The sequence below is a fragment of the Microtus oregoni genome, unplaced genomic scaffold, assembly GCF_018167655.1.
Source record: "Microtus oregoni isolate MIOR12 unplaced genomic scaffold, Mior012 000003F_ref0000135, whole genome shotgun sequence".
Taxonomy (NCBI): domain Eukaryota; kingdom Metazoa; phylum Chordata; class Mammalia; order Rodentia; family Cricetidae; genus Microtus; species Microtus oregoni.
Genome location: NW_024543062.1, coordinates 18,530,416 through 18,549,598, shown reverse-complemented (window position 1 = coordinate 18,549,598; position 19,183 = coordinate 18,530,416). Strand labels below are relative to the sequence as shown.

Below are 19,183 nucleotides of genomic sequence, written 5' to 3'. Positions count from 1 at the left end.
AAACCATGGGGCGTAGTCCAGTGATGGGCTTTTTTCTTGTTTTTCTTTTTCTTTTTCCCATTTTCCCTGTTCCTGCTTTAAGTTCCTGCCCTGTCTTCCCTCAGTAATGGACTGTGACCTAGAAGTAGAAGCCAGATAAACCCTCTCCTTCTCAAGTTGCTTTTGGTTTCTCACAGCAAACCAGAACAATACAGAACCAACTTACATCAGGGTGTCCTTAACAGCCCTCTTTCCATGCCCTTAGCACTGCCTGGAGCCAGCTGTCTATCTGTGAAACATCATCATCTCTTGTAACATCATCTACCTTCACCCCTGGAATACTTGTTAATCCCCAGTGCTTACCAAGGAGATGAGGCCCAGTGTTTAGGTCCTGAGGGCTCTACCTGTGTGATTAGTGTTGGTGGTCCTTTTTTTTTTTTCTTCCCCTAAACATACAGCACTGGTATTCCCAGGCGGTCTCCCATCCAAGCCCAACCCTGCTTAACGTCCAAGATCAGACAAGATCAGATCGGGTGCATTCAGGGTGTTTTGGTCATAGACTAGTGCTAGTTCCTAAGAGGCTGTGGGTGTCTACTTCTGTCTGCTTTCTTCCTCTCTTCATGTCCCAGATTCTCTTTTGCCCTCTCCCTCCTCTCAACTGGGGGAAAGCAGGAAGACCCACACCTGAAGAAGCATCTAGACTTGTATTTACACCCCAGTTCTAGAGCCATAAGAAATCACCCCCGGGGCTGGGAAGGTGGCTAAGTAGGCTAATGTCTGCTGTACAGGCAAGAGAACCTGAATTTTCTCCCTAGAACCTGCGTGAAAAAAATCCAGGTGTGGTGTGGCACGTGTCTCAGTACTGGAGAGAGGAGGTAGAGACAGGCGGATCCCTGGAGCTTACTGGGCAGCCACTCTAGCCTACTTGGCGAGTCCTGGGCTGGTGAGAGATCATGTCTTAAAAAAAAGCATGAGTCTGGGGAGGTAGCTTAGTGGTTAAGAGCACTGGCTACTCTTCCAGAAGACCGGGGGTTTGATTCCTAAGACCCCCATGGTGGCTCACAACCATCTATAACTCCAGTCTCAGGAAATCTGACACCCTCCTCTGGCCTCCATGGGCACCAGACAAGCACATGGTACACAGACATTTGCAGGCAAAGCACCTATACACAACAAACAAACAAACAAACAAACACCCCTCCCCACAAATGAAGTGGGAGCCAGGCAAAGTGTCCTACACTTTGAATCCGTAGCACTTGGAAAACAGAGGCAGGCGGATCTCTGTGAGTTCAAGGTCTGCCTGGTCTCTCTATTGTAGGAGAGACCCAGCCAATCACTTTACTTGGGGGCGGGGTCCCCCGAGGATATTTTTTACTTATAAAAATTGCGGGCGTGCTCCCAGCCACCCCTTCTGCTTTTCTGTTCACCACCGGAACCTCTGGTTCTGTAAGTCTATTTCCCCATTAAAGCTGTATATATTTTTACAATTTGTCTGCATTCATTTTACGCCGATATTCTATAGTGAATTCCAGGCCAGCTAAAGCTACAGAGTCAGGCCCTGTCTCAAAATAAAAATAAATAAATAAATAAATGAAAGAAAGAAAGAAAAGAAAAGAAAAGAAAAACCAAGGCGATGCCTGCTGAGGAATGACACCCACGATTGCACGATTGACCTCTGGCCTCCACTCACAAGCACCTACTTCCAAGAACATACACATTACAAAGGAAGAAAGGAAAGTGGCTTGTTTTGGGGTATTTTAGATACCTTGTAGGTAGCAAACACAAAATAGATTGCCAAGACTATTAGCATCCAAAAGGTTCCCACCACAGTAGAACCCTCCCAGCAAGCCTCTGCCTTTTGGAAACTTCTGATGGCCTCATCCCACCCAGAGTCAAAGTCAACACCTCTGATGCTCCGCAAGACCAACTGGGCCTTTTTGGACGTTGACACTCCACAGGACACAGTGTTCCTGCCGTGGGGGCTCCCTCTACTTGAAAACCTGCAAGATTTCCCAAAGTTCCCCTTCTGTCACCTTAAAGCTACTGAGCAAACTCACACTGAGCCACATCCTTAGCCCTCTTTTTTCGTTTTGAGACAGGGCTTTATTAAGTCTGCCCAGGCTGGTCTCGAATTCACTCAGTAGAAACCCAGACTAGACCCTCCTGCGTCTTCCTTCAAAGTGTTTGGGGTCCAGGCAGAAGTGGAACTTACCGTCATCCTCCTGCTTCAGTCTCCAGAGTGCTGGGTTTCAGGCTTGCCCCAGAATGTCCTCTGTTTAACGCTTTTATTTTCGGTCCTGAGGATGGACCTGGAGTCTCACTTGCTCCATCTTTTGTTACAATACATACCCCACATACCGGTTATAACATCCTTGCGGGATGCGTGCATTGACACGCGTTTTTAGAGGTCTTCTCTCCTCCGCAGACATCTGTCTGCAAGCGTTTTCTGCTTGACTGCAAGCGTTTTCTGCTTGAGACACCTCCGCAGCTAAGTGACTGTAGAAGGAGCAACTTAATCTTGAATAAATGAATGAATGAATGAACACGAGGGAAAAGCCCAGCAAGTTCTGCAACAGGTAAGGGCGTGGACCATGCTCACCGCGTCTGCGCAGTCCAGCGCGCTTTTTGGCAGCGAGCGCTCCATTTGCAGGCACCGCGGAGGGTTACAGCGAAGGGCGTGGTTTCAAGAGGTGTGGCTTTCTGTAGGCGGGGCGAAGCCTGCGTGGGGGCGTGGCCAGGTCGGGTGTCCCGCAGGCCGCGCGGGCGCTGGCTCAGTCTCGCGCCGTCGTTCGTCCGCCCTGTGCCGAGCGGCTCGGCGCCTTACGCTCTACGCCGTCCCCGCAGTCCCAGCCCGGCAGACTCCGGCCACGCAACTTCGCGACCATGTCCAAGCTGGCGAAGCTCGGGCGCGAGGAGATTATGGAGTGCCAGGTGATGTGGGAGCCTGACAGCAAGAAGGACACGCTGATGGACCGCTTCCGGGCGGCCGTGGGTGCCGCCTGCGGCCTGGCGCTGGGTGAGTGCGGGGCACGCGGCTAGTACACCCCCGTCCCGGGCCTTCCCGGAAGCGGTTCACTCCAGAGAGGCCCGCTCTAGGAAGGTCCTTCCTAGCAGTTGGGATAAGCCTGTGATGGATGGATGGATGGATGGATGGCCGGGGTCCCTGTATTGGGGTTGGGGAATCCCCCTGATTTGGGGGTACCCCTCGAGGGAGGTTCCTCTTTGGTCCCTTGATGAATGCCTAGTGTCCCTGTCTTGGAGTTGTGGGAGCCTACCCTTGTCTTGGGGTCCTCCTCTAGGGAGGTCCCTCCTAGTTGTTGCCATGGACCTCTGGTGGATAGATGGCCAGAGTCCCTGTCCTGGAGTTGGGGGAGCAGCCCATGGTTCTTGGTCCTCCTCTAGGAGGTGCTGGTCTTTTGGCGGTGTATCCTTCACTGTTGTGGGTATCATCACCTCATACAGAGGCCTCCCTCCTGGCTGCAGCACCTTCCTGTAGGTGAGGCTCACCCTCTGGAAATGGCAGTCCCCCCTCTGGTTCCTTGGATCTTTTGGTAGGTTTACCTGCTTGGGAAGTGGCTCCTGGGGTCTTGACTTCCAGCTTGTGGGGACTTCTGTTTGGTCTGATGTGCAGTTCTTTTGGAGTTTATAGGATTCAAGTGACAGGCTCCCTCCATTTGCCTTTGCTAGGGACCAACTTGAAATTTCGAAGTTTGTTCATCCTCCCTCCTTTAAGGTTGTGGAAGATGTTTGAACTCCCAGCCCCCAGACAGACCCTCCTTCCAGCCACCACCCTGATCTGTCTGGTTGTGGGTGGGGCAGAGGCCCTTCTGGGTGAGGCTCTTTCCTTATGCCCTCCCAGGAATCCTTAACGCTCGGCTAGTCCTGTGGCCTGCTCTCTCAGGTGTCTGTAGAGGGATTTCAACTCACAGTGGCTTTCTTCTTCATTTCTATCCCCCCCGCCCCCCTCCCTACCCCCTCCCAACCATAGGGACCTCCTTTGTTTCTGTTGGTGTCAATGTCTGTCTTGCTCTCAGGATCTTTCTCAGGGGGTTCCTTCCTGAATCTTCTCCTCCCTCACCCTGAGCCGCAGTCCAGTGGGTCTCCTCCCCAGTGTTTGAGCAGCACTTGGCTTTCCTGCTTCCTTTTGCGTGGTCACCCTGCTTGCTGGCTGGGGTAATCTTTTTGCTGTCATTGGGTTCCCAGGCTCTCTGCATTCCCTTGTTGAATGAACATGGAATTGCAGGCTTGTTCAGCCTGGAGATGGAAGTGGAGCCTCCACAGGCTTCCTTTCCTTCTCTAACCTGGCTCCGCCCCTTTCCTCCTTCCCTCTCACCTGGAGACAGGTATTTGCCTGGCTGCTTGCGGGGCTTGCAGACTGTGAACAGTGTAGGTGTAGGATTAGAGAAGAACCTTAACCCGACTCGATCGATGTCGGGATTGCTTCCGTTTCCTGTCCTCCATTCTGTGCCTGGACATCTTCTGTCTCCCCGGCCAGCAGTGATGAGTGGGCCTGACACTTCGGAACATTGCTCCACCTAGGACGGCCCTTTGAAGTGGACTAGACCTTTCTCCATAGCAAGAGAACAGTAGGAAACTGTAACCTGACACCCTGCAGGGACCTGGCTGCACCACTGCTGCTGTGTGTCCCGGAACCAGTTGTCACTTGCCCCAGGCCTCGGTTTCCTCATCTATAAAAGGAGCAAGCGGGAGACTACCAGTTGTATCCTGGTGGAGAGATGGCAGGCCCAGTGCCGAGCATTGAGCACTGTACACTGTCACTGGCTGGAGGTTTGCTGAGTAACCCCTTAGCTTTAATGTCCTTTCCTTCAAGTCTCTGGCTTTTGGTGGGTTCAGGCTTGATCTTTAGAGGTTTGTTGACTCTCTTGTGTTTAAAGGTTGGGAGGCAGCTTGGCGGTGGTGGTGCTGTGGTGGTGCAGCGCTCGGGAGGCTGAGGCAGGCAGATCTCTGTGAGTTCCAGGCCAGCCTGGTCTACAGAGAGAGTTCCAGGACAGCCAAGGCTACACAGAAAAACCCTGCCTTAAAAACAAACAAAAGTTGGGAGGATTACCAGCTGGGGTGGCTCATACTCAGGCGCTTAGGCAGAAGGATTGCTGTGAGTTCAAGGATTTCCGGGATGACAGAGTGAGACCCTGTCTCTGAAACAGTTACGACAAAATAATGCCGAGGGGCTAGATATGGAAACCCAGAACTTGTCTGTGTAGTGTTCCCACTTCTTGGGTGGTGGTTGCATGGCCCCTCCGTTTGCCCTTTCCTCCTTTCCTTCCTTCTTCCCTTTCCCTGCCTGGCCTTGGCTTTTGGGGATCTTTCAGGTCTAATTCAAATGCTGTCTTCTGAATGTTGTGTCTTTTCTCCCTGCTCTATTTGCTTTTTCGTATTGTTCTGCTCCTGCCTTGCTGGTTCACGCATGGTGAGCATTCTTGTGTAGAGTCAAGAGTGTACCCCCCCCCCCCCCACACACACACAATGGCTCACTCACTCCTAGCAACTTTTTTTTTTTCTTTTGAGACAAGGTCTCACTCTCTATGTAATCCTGGTTAGCCTCGAACTCACTGTATAGATTAGGCTGGCCTTAAACTCTCAGAGATCCACTTGCTTCTGCCTTTTAAGTGCTGGAATTAAAAGCAGGCATGCGCCACCATACTTGGCTGACCTTAAACTCACCATCCTGCTTTTACCTTTTGAATGTTCTGGTTACAGTCATGCACCATCCCACCCAAGCGTTTCATTTAAAACTAAGATTTTTAAATGCTAGCTCCTAGTTCAGAGTCTTGGTTGAGTGTTAAACACATTGACCCAAATGTGCCTGTGGTCACCTAGGCCTTGGGTTGCTGCCCCTGAGTGGATTCCCAGCTCACTCCATGATGTAGGAAACAACAGTGGAAAAGTTCTCACACAATGTCCCCTAGGTGCTGAGATGCCCTTGTGACCATCAGTTCCCTAGGTTTGTAGTGCTGGCCACGCTCCTTAATGATGTTGTCACTGGGCACACTTCTTTTCTCTGGCGGTTGAACCCAGGGTCTCCCACATGCTAGACAGGCTCTACTAGTGATCTGCACTCCAACTCTCTCGTTTTTTAATTTTATTTAATTTTTTTTTTTTGAGACAAGGTCTCATTTCATAGGTCTGGCTGTCCTGGAAATCACTATGTAGGCCAGGCAGGCAGATGTTCCTCCTGTCTGCCTCCTGAGCGCTGGGATTACAGATGTGCCTGGCCAGGGTCTTGACAGTTGTTCAGGCTGGCTTGGAACTTGCTCTGTAGACTGAACTTGGCTCTTTTGATCCTCCTGCCTCAATATCCTGAGTAGCTGGAATTGCAGACCTAAGCCACCAGGCCCAACCTGAACCTGCTTTTGTGTCTAGGCAGTCTTATCAACTGGGGAAGCATTTTGCATCCAGAGCCTGCCATTCCTGAGGACCCAGTTGAGGAAGTCTGAGGGAGGGAGAGGAGCTGTGGGGCCTGTTTGGCTAGTGTTGTTTCCCACAGGTGCATGACGCTCTCTCTAGGGGAGCTGCCCCAGCCTTTTGCTGCCCTCTGTCTGCCTCGATTGAGGTGCCACACACTACTACATATTAAGTATTGTGGTGGCCGGTCATGTACGTATAGACTCAATATATACCACCGAGGTGCCGTGTGTGATCTTCATGCAGATGGAGGGGTGATACCAATGGCGGATGCCTTTGAGTGCCTTTCCTATGCAGGGGTCCTCACAGTTCTGGGTCCTCAGTGACCCTGGGATAGGCATCACTAGCCTCCCCCTACGGAGAGAGAAACTGAGGCTCAGAGGGGGTCAGTAATGTCTGAGGTCACAGAGTGGCAGGGGTTGAATGCAGTTGATGTAGGTTTTGTTCTCTGTAGCAGCAGCTGTGTCACCACCTGCATTCATTAGACTGGAGTGCCCCTGCTCAGAGGTAGGACAGCTCGCCCCAGGCCATTTGCTCAGAAGTGGCAGAATGGGTGATAATCTGACTCACCTAGCCTGACCTGGAGCCAGAGTAAATTCTTTCACTGGTGTGGGAGAATCTGAAGCCTTTTGTCAACAGTTTGAAGTGACCCATGTGGGAAACTATGTCTTGGAGAGGCAGAGTGACCTGTCAGAGCCTGACCAGCAAAATCACTCTGGCTCAACATTTTTTATTTGAGACAGGGTTTCTCTGTAGCCTTGGAGCCTGTCCTGGCCCCCTAGGGCTGGGATTTAAGGTGTCTACCACCACCACCCACCACAACCACCACCCACCACCACCACCATCCTTGCAAGGCTCAACCTTTAGAGATTCTCTGACCTGCGTTTCCCAGCATGCTAGATCTACTTTGTATACGTCCCACCTGGGGCCCAGAGGAGGTTGAGACATTGTTGCCATGACCCAGTGCCTTCTTGAAGTCTAGAACTGCAAAGCCCCACATCCGACTTTGCTATGTCTTTCCCCCTTGTCTCTTCATCTCCAGACACTTTGCTTCCCTTGCTGCATGTTCCCGCTCCTACTCCCGTCCCCCTTCCCCCCCTCCCCCGCTGCAGCTGTCCACTCTTGTGCACTAAGCGCCTTAACCTCTGAGCTGCCTCTCCAGCTCCCACACCCAGTTTTTAGCTGGGCAGGATCTGCAGAGGGAGCTCAGGTGGCTTTGGGTCTCTTGTAGCACACCAGTCCGTGCTGCATTCTCTCATCTCTGTCTTGCAGAGACTCACAGGGTCTCCGAAGCACGAGTTCATGTGCACATGTTGAGTATTGTTTCAGGTAGTTTGGTTGGGTTTCTTTCACATGCCTGGGTTACCAGAGGAACCTGTACCCCGAGACAGGAGTCTGAGGGAATGAGTTCCAGATTTCAGTGATACCCCACCCTTGTTGAGAGAACTTGTGGGTTCTCCCAAGCCTAGGGGACTGATCTGCTTGTAGAGTGTCATGAGTGAAACTGGAGGACTCCAGGAGTGGCTAACCCGGGCTCATTTGTGTGGAGACATCTCTCCTCCAGCAATGTTCACCCCTCTCAGTGAGCCCCATGACTCAGGGGACTTTGCTATTGACTTTTTCCTCTTCGGTGGTACTGAGGATCAAACCTAGGGCCTTGTGAATGCTAGGCAAGTCCTATACTACTGAGCTACATACAGTATCCTCTCTCCTTTTTTTAATCTTTTTTTTTTTTTGTGTGTGTGTGTTTTGTTTGTTTGTTTGCTTTTTGAGACAGGGTTTCTCTGTGTAATTTTGGAGCCTGTCCTAGAACTTGCTCTATAGATCAGAGCTGGTCCTCCCCCCCCCCCCCAGGGTTTCTCTTTAGCTTTGGAGCCTGTCCTGGAACTAGCTCTTGTAGACCAGGCTGGCCTTGAACTCACAGAGATCTGCCTGCCTCTGCCTGTGTCCACCCAACCCGAATCCTCTTTTTAATTCTTTTTTTTTTTTTTTTTCCCGAGACAGGGTTTCTCTGTGGCTTTTGGAGCCTATCCTGGAACTAGCTCTGTAGACCAGGCTGGTCTCGAACTCACAGAGATCCGCCTGCCTCTGCCTCCCGAGTGTTGGGATTAAAGGCGTGCGCCACCATCGCCGGGCTTAATTCTTATTTTTGAGAAGTGGTCTCAGTCACCTCGTCCAGGCAGATCTTGAATTCAACTATGCTAGCCTCGAACTTATCTCCCAGTCTTAGCTCCTGGGCAGCTGGAATTCTTGCCCCCAAGCCTGGCCCGCAGGTCAGTTTTGGGTTAACACGTGTTCTGTTAAACAAACCTGGAGACGGCCTGGCGTGGTGGCTCACGTTTAATCTCAGCACTCGGGAGGCAGAGGCACTCAGATCTCTATGAGGCAGAGGCCAGCCTGGTCTATATAGTGAGACTCTATCTCAAAAAGAGAGAGACAGAGAGATAAGAGAAACACACACCAAGAATAAACTTTCAGAGTAGGTGCTGGAGAGAGAACTCAGTAAGGAAGGGCACCTACTGCTAGGGGAGATGACTTAAGTTTGATCCCCCAAATCCACATAGCAGAAGGAGAGAATAGGCTCCTGAAAGTTCTGTGTGATGTTGTGTGTGTACTAGCGCCCCCTGCCCCCAATAAAAAGTAGCTATGTTAAGCAGGGACTGAGGAGATGACTCAGGTGGATACTCTGCAAGCTTGAGGACTGGAATTGGATCCACAGACCCACATCAGAAAGGCTGGTGTTCCTGTAATCCTTGCTGTGGACAACTGGAGCTCACTGTAGCCAGCCTAACCTATTCGGCCAGCTCCAGGTCCCAGTAAGAGATCATCTCAAAAACCAAGCTGGGGCTGGGAAGTCACTCCAGGTTAAGAGTGTATGATACTCTTGTAGAAGCCTGGATTCAGTTCCCAGTACCCACATGGCAGCTCACAGTTGTCTGTAATTCTCGTTCCAGGGGACTGAACTTTCTCTTCTGGCCTCCATAGGCACCAGGCACAGCTGATGCACAGATGTACAGGAAGGCAACACACTCATACACATAAAATAAGCAAATCTTTAATTTCAGCACTCAGGAGGCAAAGGTGGGCAGGTCTCTGTGAGTTCAAGGCCAGCTTGGTCTACAAAGTGAGTTCCAGGACAGCCACAGCCAGGGCAATTACACAGAGGAACCCTATCTTGAAAAACCAACCAACCAACCAACCAACCAAACAAACAAACAAACAAAAATCTTTATAGAGGAATGGCACCTGTGCCTCCACATGGGCACACATACGCGCACACAAAGATATCAAGCCGAGTGTGGTGCTGCGCCCCTGTAGTCCCCAGAGGGCTGTAGCAGGAGGATCAAGAGTTTGAGGCCAGCCTGGGCTCTCTTGGGGACTGTGGATGAAGGGGGGTTAGTTCCTCCCAGTCACTCAGGGTGTTAGAGTCCTGGAGTCTTTGGCATCTGAGGTTCTCAGGCTCCAGGCTTACCGCTAAGGGGCTCCCTTTTGAGACTGGGCTGAAAGGTGCTCTTTTTCTTTCAGGGAATTATGATGACTTGTACCACTGGTCTGTACGGTCATATTCAGACTTCTGGGCTGAGTTCTGGAAGTTCAGTGGGATAGTCCACTCACGAATGTATGATGAGGTAAGTGGGTCTGGCCACACTCATGTACCCTCTCATGTCTGCTTTTAAAATCCCATGTGTGGCCTGATGACCTGAGCTTGACCCCCTGGGACCCACATGGTGGGAAGAGAGAACTGACTCCTCCAAGTTCCTTACACCTCCTCACAGTGAACACCCCTCCCACATGCACACATTAAACATGGAAGAGGTGGGGCAGTGTGACTGTGGAGAGGAGGCTCAGAGGTTTAGAGCGTTATTGGCTGCTCTTCCAAGGATCTGGGTTCAATCCCCAGCACTCATACAACAGCTCACAACAGCCTGTAACTCTGGTTGCAGGGGACACAACATCCTCTTCTGGCTTCCACAGGCTTCCTCTGCGTGGTGCTCAAACATTCATGCAGGCAAAACATCTACAAGTACTATAAAATAAAAAAATTAAAATTAAAATAGCCCACAGGAGGCTGAAACAGTAGGATTGCAAGCTTGGAGCCAACCTGGGCTACATAGGAAGCCGCTGTCTCAAATAGCCCCAGACAACACCTCCCTCCCACAAGACAAGCCGCATGGGATGGAGCGGAGTGTGTCTTTGAAATGGGCAGTCTGAGGTATAAGCACATCCGCATTGTTATGGTTATGTAGATTTTGAGGAGGTCTTCCAGAGAGCTTTCATCTCTAGGTGCTCAGGTGCTCAATAAAATGATGCTGTGGGCTGAGAGTCGGTATCTGAAGTGCTTGTGGCAAAGCCTTCTGTGAGGCTGATGTGTGGCGCTCAGGGAAGGAAGCCAAGGTCTCAGCACCAAGGAGAAGACCGAGTCGTGTTCCCAGAGAGTTGTGGGTGGGGTGGGGGTGGGGCAGGGTTCAGGCTTGCCTCCTGGTTTTGGTGTGTCTGTGGGCCTGGGCTCTACTGATTTTCTTTTGTGTTGGGCATGCACCTGGGGACTATGTGATACTGAGCAGGTGCTCTGCAAGTGAGCCACATTCCAGTTCCTGACATCGCTGCCCCTTCTTTGTTTTTCTCTGTGTAGAACTCTCTGTAGACCAGGCTGGTCTCAAACTCCTAATGCTTTTGCCTCCACCCCCTTGAGTACTAGAATAACAGGCCTGAACTCCCCACTTGCGGCCTGGGCATTTCCTTTACTTCCTGTTTAGCTAAAACGGTCGTAAATAGGTGTTCAGTAAATTCTGTTGTAATTTCCGGGGGTGGCTTCCCTGAGTGCAGGGCTGGGCTGTCTCCACAGGTCAAGCGTGGTATATGGGTGATATCATCTGACATCTGAGTTGAGCCCTCGGCTCCCTTCTGCTGTCCCACTGCAGGTCGTGGACACATCCAGAGGAATTGCAGATGTCCCTGAGTGGTTCAGAGGCAGCCGCCTCAACTATGCAGAGAACCTCCTGCGGCACAAAGAGAATGACAAAGTCGCCCTTTACGTGGCCCGTGAGTCCCCTCGGTGTCCTGGGTGGTGAATGTGTGTGGCCCTGTGGGTGTGGAGGTGCTGCAGGGAGGGTTCCGACTGGGTATTGGTATATTGGTCTATGCCCTCCTGACGTAACAGACCCCTCTGTGGGAGATGGAGAGGGCTGGTCTGAGGAGGGTTCAGCTGCTGCTTGTTTCCCATGTTTTTCAGTGTGTGGTGTGTATTTGTGTGTGCACCTTCAGGAGTGTGCAGGTGCAGAGTGTGTGAGTGTGGAGACCAGAGGGCAACTCAGGCCCTCATGCTACAGTTTTGAGTTGTTTTCGGGGCGCTGCTCACTCCCCTTTGAGTAATAACACTTTCTCCTCTTCAGTCAGGCTGTCTGCTTACTGTTGAGAGTGGGCCTTAGTGGAAGTTAAGTGGGTGGAGCTTCCTGGGGTCATTAGCTTTTTGTTCGTTAGCATTTGGTTTTTTTAGACAGTGCCAATATCTACTACCAGTGAGAGCCACTGGGGTCCGTTAGGGGCTTGGTCCTAAAGCAAAGGACCAGTGTGCTGGTGTCTGTCCCACTCTGACTGGTCAGTTTCCTTAGTTTATCAAGGTTTTTTGTTTGTTTTGTTTACTTAGTCAGAAGTGTACAGGGGAGGGAGTGTTAGGGATCACTGGGCTTGGTGTAGGACTAAGTGAGCTTGAGTGAAGTTTTTAGTTCAAAACCAAGCCATGTTACTGTTTTGTTTTTTTTTTAACTCTTTGGGGGCCCACCACCCAGCTCCTGATTATTCTTACTTGTGAACGCCTGGTCTTAGCTTCTAGCCAGCTTTTCTAACTTAAATTATCCTGCTTCTCTTTAACTACATTTTGCCTCTGGGATTTTTACCTTTCTTTATTCTATATGTTTTTCTGTCTTTCTTACTCCATGGCTGGCTGTGTGACTAGGTGTCTGGCCCCTGGAATCCTCCCTTCTTGTTTTCTGGTTCCTCACTTCTCTAAGCCTAGATTTCTTCTATCTATTCTCTCTGTCTGGCAGCTCTGCCTATCCCTCTCCTGCCTCGCTATTAGCTGTTCAGCTCTTTATTAGACCGATCAGGAGTTTTAGGCAGGGAAAATAATATAGTTTCACAGATTTAAACAAATGCAAAATAAAAGAATGCAACACATCTTTGCATCATTAAATAAATAAATAAATTCCATAGCATAAATAAATGTAACACATTGTCAGCTAATATTCTATAACACAGCCACATACTGTTGCTGTGTGACTTTAGGTAAGTTGCTCAGCCTCTCTGGCTGTTTCTGCACTGCCAGGTGGGACAGATGATAGCACTGTTATCCCACTGTTGTTGGGATAAGATGGGCATATCTGTTTGTTTGTGTGTGTGCTCATGCGTACATGCCATGTCTTAGAACAGTCCTCGGCACAGAGGAAATATGCGGGCTCCTCTTTAGAGGTTCTATGTTGGAAATCTGTGCTGCTTTTAACATGGTGGCTGCCCAGTTCCCATATAGCTTCCTGGAGCATCTCTGGTGGTCCCCGCCTGAGATTTCAGAGTCCATGGCCCCTTCCGACACAAATGCCCAGCACAGTGCTCATGTCAGGTTTGGGCAATGAACAACACCTTTTGCTTCTTCTTCCTCCCTTGGGTTCCTAGCCCCATGGTGCAGTTCAGACTGAGGCGTTGGCTCAGATACCTGCCAGCCTCCACCGTCTCCTCATGGATCCACTCCTCAGACCCAGGCAGGTGTTGGAACTGCTGCTTTGAGCCGTATGGGCAAGTCCCTCCTCTCAGGAAGTTGATGGTCTAGGGGAAGGCCTTTAGTGTTGGGAAGAACAAAATAGCCTAAGAAAAGAACTGGTGGTCTGAGGGGGCCTTGCTTTGGTCAGAGCAGCTCGGGGCAAGGCAAGGGGATGCCTTCTTTCTGTGAACTCACCTGTTTCCTGCCCCCGTCCTTGTGATCATGGAGCATGGCCTCTTGCATTCGGTTGTCCTGGCGCCTTGTACTCACAGAGATCTGCTTGCCTCTGCCTCCACTGCCTGGCTAACATTAGCTTTTTAAGGTCTGTCTTGTTGCACCCACCAGTGTTTCCTTCCTGAACACCCATAAGGCTCCATTGCCTGGACGTCTAAGTCTGTGTGCATCAGAGGCTTGGGAAGGCTGCTCTCTGCTCCAGCCCCAGCCTCCTGGTTTGATGCCTCCTTATCCCCCTCTCTGGACCGTATGCACACATGGTTCCTGGTCTGACACCGCCTTGCCTTCCTCTCTGGACCATATGCACACATGGTTCCTGGTCTGACACCGCCTTGCCTTCCTTTCTGAACCGTATACACACATGGTTCCTGGTTTGACACCGCCTTGCCTTCCTCCCTGGACCGTATACACACACACACACACACACACACACACACAGACACACACACACACACACAGACACACACACACACATGTGCTTTACTCGGTGCTCACATGCTTCACGAGCTCTTGATTTCTCTCACTGCAATATGGGAACAGACTTAACCTCTTAAACCTTAAACCCCAAACCACAAAACAGTGGCCTTCCTGATGTTAGGAGACACTGAACTACTACTCAGGGTTTGTGGTGCGGACATTCTGGTGGGTGCTGAGCCAAGGGTGATCCACCATCCCTGTGCCCCAGTCCCCTCTCCTAGAACACAGCTCGGCTGGGTTGGCATTTCTGTAATTCTGCCTACCGTGGGTGGAGGAGCCCTCTTCTGTCTCACTCTGTTCCCTCCTTCCTTAAAGGTGGAGTTTTGTTGAGCCCACTTTCCTTCTTGTCAGAGCGGCAGGTGCCCCGAGCCAGGGCTCCCTGTCAGCCTGTAAATTTGTGCTGAGAAGTAAGCTCAGGGTCTAACACCTCGCACTGAGCTTGCTCTCCTCCCTGGCCCAGAGTTGGCCTTCCCAAGGCTCGTGGTGAGCAGCATGGGAACTTGAAGATCACTGTGTTTCATTTTCTGCTGTTTTTCCAACTCACCTCTGCCCCCGTGCCCCACAGGTGTCATCTGGCTGCACCCGGCTCACCTAGGCATCCACCACAGCACTCGGGCTTCCTGCGCTAAAGCCTCCTGCGTGTCAGCCTTGCTCCGCTGAGCCAGCAGCCCCTCAGGCTCATCAGCTCATCGAGGCTTTTGTCAGCACAGCCACAGTGCTCTCTGAGTATTGCCACCAGGGATAAAAAATGGCCCAGGTTGTAGAGGTTGTAGATACGGCACACACCAGGACACCAGTTTTGTGCCTCAGGGAATGAGGAGGCTCGCTCTCTTTGCAATTCCAAACCACAAAACTCCCTGCCTCCTCTTCCCAAAGCCATTGACCTTCCAGGACTCCATTTCCTTCACAGCACAGTGCAGTGGCTGTGCAGGGTGACAAAACACCTGACAGCCCATCTTAGGTTTGCCACCTCCGTCCTCAGTCCTTTTGGCTTTAGCTGGCTGACAAGGGCTGGTTTACTGCTGCCTGCTGAGGCCTCACCCCTCAGCGTGAGGGCCTCTACAAAGCCTGCAAGAGTCCTCACAGCAGGCAGCTGGCTCCCCACAGTGGGCCCCTGGGCAGATGCAAGATCTTATTTTTGTGCTGGGATAGGCATGCGCTTTGCCATTGATCTTGTCTGCAGTGCAATTTTACTTCTACTTAGAGCAGAGGTTCTCACCCTGGGGGTCAAAGGACCCTTTCACGGGGGTCACATATGAGATATTTACATTACAATTCATATCAGTAGAAAATTACAGTTAAGAGATAGCAATGCAATAATGTTATGGTTGGAGGTCACCACAATATGAGGAACTGTTTTAAAGGGTTGCAACATTAGGAAGGTCGAGAACCACTGACATAGAAACAGTGTTATTCACTTAGTGGCCCTGACTGACTTGGAACATGGGCTTGAGTTGGCAGCCCAGCTATTACTCGTGGTTTCCACGGTAACCCACTGGTCACTTGGGCTAGGCCTGTGAAACTGCAGGGGCTGTGTGAAGCACCTGCTCCACTGCCGTTTTCAGTTCTCAGCAGTTGATAGGTAGAAGTCAGCGTGGATGTTTTAACATAATTTCTTCGCTGAAGACTCTTGTGAGCCTTGGAGAGCCCTCACAGTGAGGCCTCTGCAGGCAGCAGTGATCATTTAATGTTCTTTTGCTCTTTTGGTGGTAGGCAGATTAGCAAGATCTTACTTTGTATCCCTGGCTGGCCCTGGAACTCACTGTGTAGACCTTGCTGACTTTAAACTCAGGTTCACCTGCCTCTGCTTCAAAGTGTGTGCCGCCACACCCAGCTCATTTAATTTGTTTTATTTATACTGTTTAATTTTTGCATTGGCTAGTCAGTAAAAAGATAACCATCGAAGCCTGACTGAAGGTGGACTGCTACTCAGCAATGAAAGGGAGGTGACAGATGCTGAAAACAGGGGAGACAGTCCTACATTGACACACTGAGGGGAAGCCCAAGGGCAGTCTCAAGGGCAGCTTCTGTGTCTGTCTGGCCACAGAAACTGGTAATCCCAAAGATGGAAGGAGAAAGACCAGCTACCCAAATCATCCTGGCCAAATTAACTAAAGCAAGCTTTTTATTTGTGTACACAGACTGCCTTCTCCTAAGGCAGTGTTCGAGAGGTCACATTGGTCATGAGGAAGACAAGGTTTTTATAGCTCAGGGGTAGTGAGTTTCTAAATAGGTGATTTGGCTGGCAAAATAGGTGGGGTTACAGGAGCAGCACTTACGTATACTAAGTTAGTCATACATAAAGACCTCCTGAAACAAAGACAAGGTGGTCATAACAAAGTAGTCGTAGTAACAGGTAGTCATAATAACCTTTTGACATGGTTGCCATTTCTTGGATCAGGCAGTACAGAACCATTTGTAGTTAAGATTACAGATGGGGCATAGGCCAATCCTTTCACCATTCAGACTGTCTAGATGGGTAGCAGATTGGCAGTTCCTGGGGGCAGAAGACTATGAGGGGTGTGTGACTGCAGGGTGGTTCTGTGATGATGGACATGTGGTGGTGGCAGTGCCAGGAAGTGTCACAGGTGACAGCTGGGCACATGCTGGCTTCATATTGGTTTCCCTGCCGGCCTCCATATTGCACTCTGGGGTCGTCCCACCTTCTGCCAGTCTGGTTATTTTCATCAGCATCTCCTCTTGGGAATCCTCCTGTAGTTGGAGTCTGGCTAGCACCGGGCCTGGCTCTCTCGAGTGGTGCCACCCCGGCCTTGTTCTGCATTGTCCCATGTGTAGGTCCTTTTCTCCTGTCCTGGCTGACTCAGGTCCCTTCCTGCATGGCCTGTGCATGCTTGAGCTGTCCTGTTCTCTTTTCAGGGGAAGGCAGAGAGGAGATTGTGAAGGTGACCTTTGGAGAGCTGCGGCAGCAGGTGGCTCTGTTTGCAGCTGCCATGAGGAAGATGGGCGTGAAGAAGGGGGACCGTGTGGTCGGTAAGAACTTTTGTCCTCCCTTTCTTTTCTTTCTTTCTTCTCCTCCTCATCTCTTTTTTCCCTCCTCTTCTCCTTTTTCCCTCTCCTTCTCCCTTCCCTCCCCTCCCCCCCTCCCTTTGGTAAATGCCTTTTAGTGCTGTGGTGGTTCAATCCCTAGTACCAAACTCAAACCAAATCAAACCAAGCAAACAACAAAATGGCCCAGAAAGTGGAGAGACTTGAAAAAGTTTAGCCGTGTGTAGAGCACACCCCTGTATGACTCCAGCCTTATACACGGGTCAGAGTTGATTCAGAGTGTGAATTGCAGAATGACCTGGGTGTGGCGGTGTACCCATCATTCCAGAATCTGGGCAGGAGGATTGCAAGTTCCAGACCAGCTCAGGTTCCATAGGGAGATCACATCTCAAAACAAAGCCAATAATAACATAAAACAACAGGAAAGATAAGGTAATGGGGCTGGAGAGATGGCTCAGTGGTTAAGAGCATTGCCTGCTCTTCCAAAGGTCCTGAGTTCAAGTCCCAGCAACCACTTGGTGGCTCACAACCATCTGTAATGAGGTCTGGTGCCCTCTTCTGGCCTGCAGACATACACACAGACAGAATATTGTATGCATAATAAATAAATAAAATATTTAAAAAAAAAGAAAGATAAGGTAAGAATCCCCTACCCCACTGTTCTGTGGGGACCAGGAATTCTCTTCATTGTGTTTCCGGAGCAGAAAGTGGCAAGGATGTCCATCCAGGTATGGCTGTGCAACTGGTAGATTAACAGATGCACATAGGTGTTAGCACTGCTGTGGGGCAGTGTAGAGGAGGAAAGGGGCCAAGCAGCAACATAGCCTGTGCCCTGCGGATGATGAGAACAAGGTGTCTGTAGGAAGGGGGGTGCTGTGACAGATGCCAGGCACTTACCTGTCATGGCTTTTCACCTCTACCTGCCCCACCCAGAGCTGCTCAGAGCCTTATTCCCTCTCAGTGCCTTTCTTCCCCAAAAGATGTACAGAACCCTAACACAGTCAGTGTGGACAGAGGGAGTCTCTGGACTTGGGCCAGGAGCTTATTGGGGACTGCTGTTCAGGAGGCACACTGAAATCTGCAGGCCTCCAGGCCTGGAAGTCCCCCCGGAACTGTCACTGCACCCCACTGTTCCCTCAGGTGCTTTATACTTCCCGCTAAGAGCCCCGCAGCCACTGTCCAGTCCTGCTTTTGTCTTGGTTTCCCAGCAGGAGGAAGGCCCGTGGGGAGCTGCCCTTCACCCAGCAACTTCAGTTAGTTAATGGCGGGTAGGGTGTGCCCAGGGAGAGCCACTCTTCCAGGGCAGCTTGGGGCGCAGTCTCTGACCCACAGTTGGACAAGGCCACAGGCCAAGGCGATGATCTGAGTGGTTACGTGCCATTTTCTGGCAGGGTTATGCCTCTCTTGAGGAGACTGGCTGACAGCAGATGCCAGCTTGTGTTTGCAGAGGGTGGGTCTGCAGCCACAGCACAGGGAGCAGATCCGGGGCTGGCCCTCTGCAGCTCCTTCTTAGACGGTGGGCAGGGCATGGAGTGGTGGGCGGGGCATGGAGTGAGCACAGCCTGTGCTGGTTGGCAGGAAAGGCGTGTGCCAGCTCACCCCACTCTGTTGCCTGACTTCTGTGTTTCCCCACTGCACCTGGCACACCGAGGTGCACAGGCACCGCCTCCCTAGGGGCCACCCCGGCAATGCTTGGGCACATTCCCCACCACTCTCCGGTGTCAGCTTGACTCTTCTTTGGCTCATGCCTCTGATGTCATCTTTCTGTTGTTTGTCTGGCCTGCATTCTCCGGGGATGGGCTCCGTGTCTGTCCCTGAAGATAGGCTCTGTTTCCATTCTTGGCCTGACACGTGCTGTGGAGGCCAGGCACACAGCTGGCATCCAATAAATAGCTGTTGGGGGAATGCGTGTGAGGACCGGGCCAGCAGTCCGTCGGCTGAGGTCTTCATTCGTTTGTCTTTGGAGGCAGCCTGTTATGTGGCCCAGGCTGGCCTGGAACTTAGCTCCTTGTGCATGTGTCACTGCATGCAGCCATTGCAGCTGCGGAGCTGAAGCATCACTTTCTTGTGTCCTTTTTGGCCCTGTTTCAGCTGTTGCTTTTTGAAGTTGAGCAAAGCAATGCTGAAACCACGTCTCTCTTCCTCCTCCTCTTCCTCCTTCTCCTCCTCCTCCTCCTCCTCCTCCTCCTCCTCCTCCTCCTTCTTCTTCTTTTTTGAGAAACGGTTTCTCTGTGTAACCCTGGCTATCCTGGAACTAGCTCTGTACACCAGGCTGGCCTCGAACTCACAGAGATCTGTCTGTCTCTGCCT

General features: G+C 51.1%; 1 protein-coding gene across 1 annotated transcript in view; it reads left to right on the top strand.

The window, feature by feature from the left end:
* Positions 1–2,718: 2,718 nt before the first annotated feature.
* Positions 2,719–19,183, top strand: part of Aacs (acetoacetyl-CoA synthetase) — a 40,223-nt gene continuing 23,758 nt past the window's right edge. Inside the window, exons 1-4 of the mRNA XM_041649263.1 lie at positions 2,719–2,995; positions 9,928–10,031; positions 11,325–11,445; positions 16,745–16,858. Coding sequence (XP_041505197.1) covers positions 2,863–2,995; positions 9,928–10,031; positions 11,325–11,445; positions 16,745–16,858 — 472 coding nt within the window. The 5' untranslated portion in view covers positions 2,719–2,862. The remainder of the gene's footprint in view (positions 2,996–9,927; positions 10,032–11,324; positions 11,446–16,744; positions 16,859–19,183) is intronic.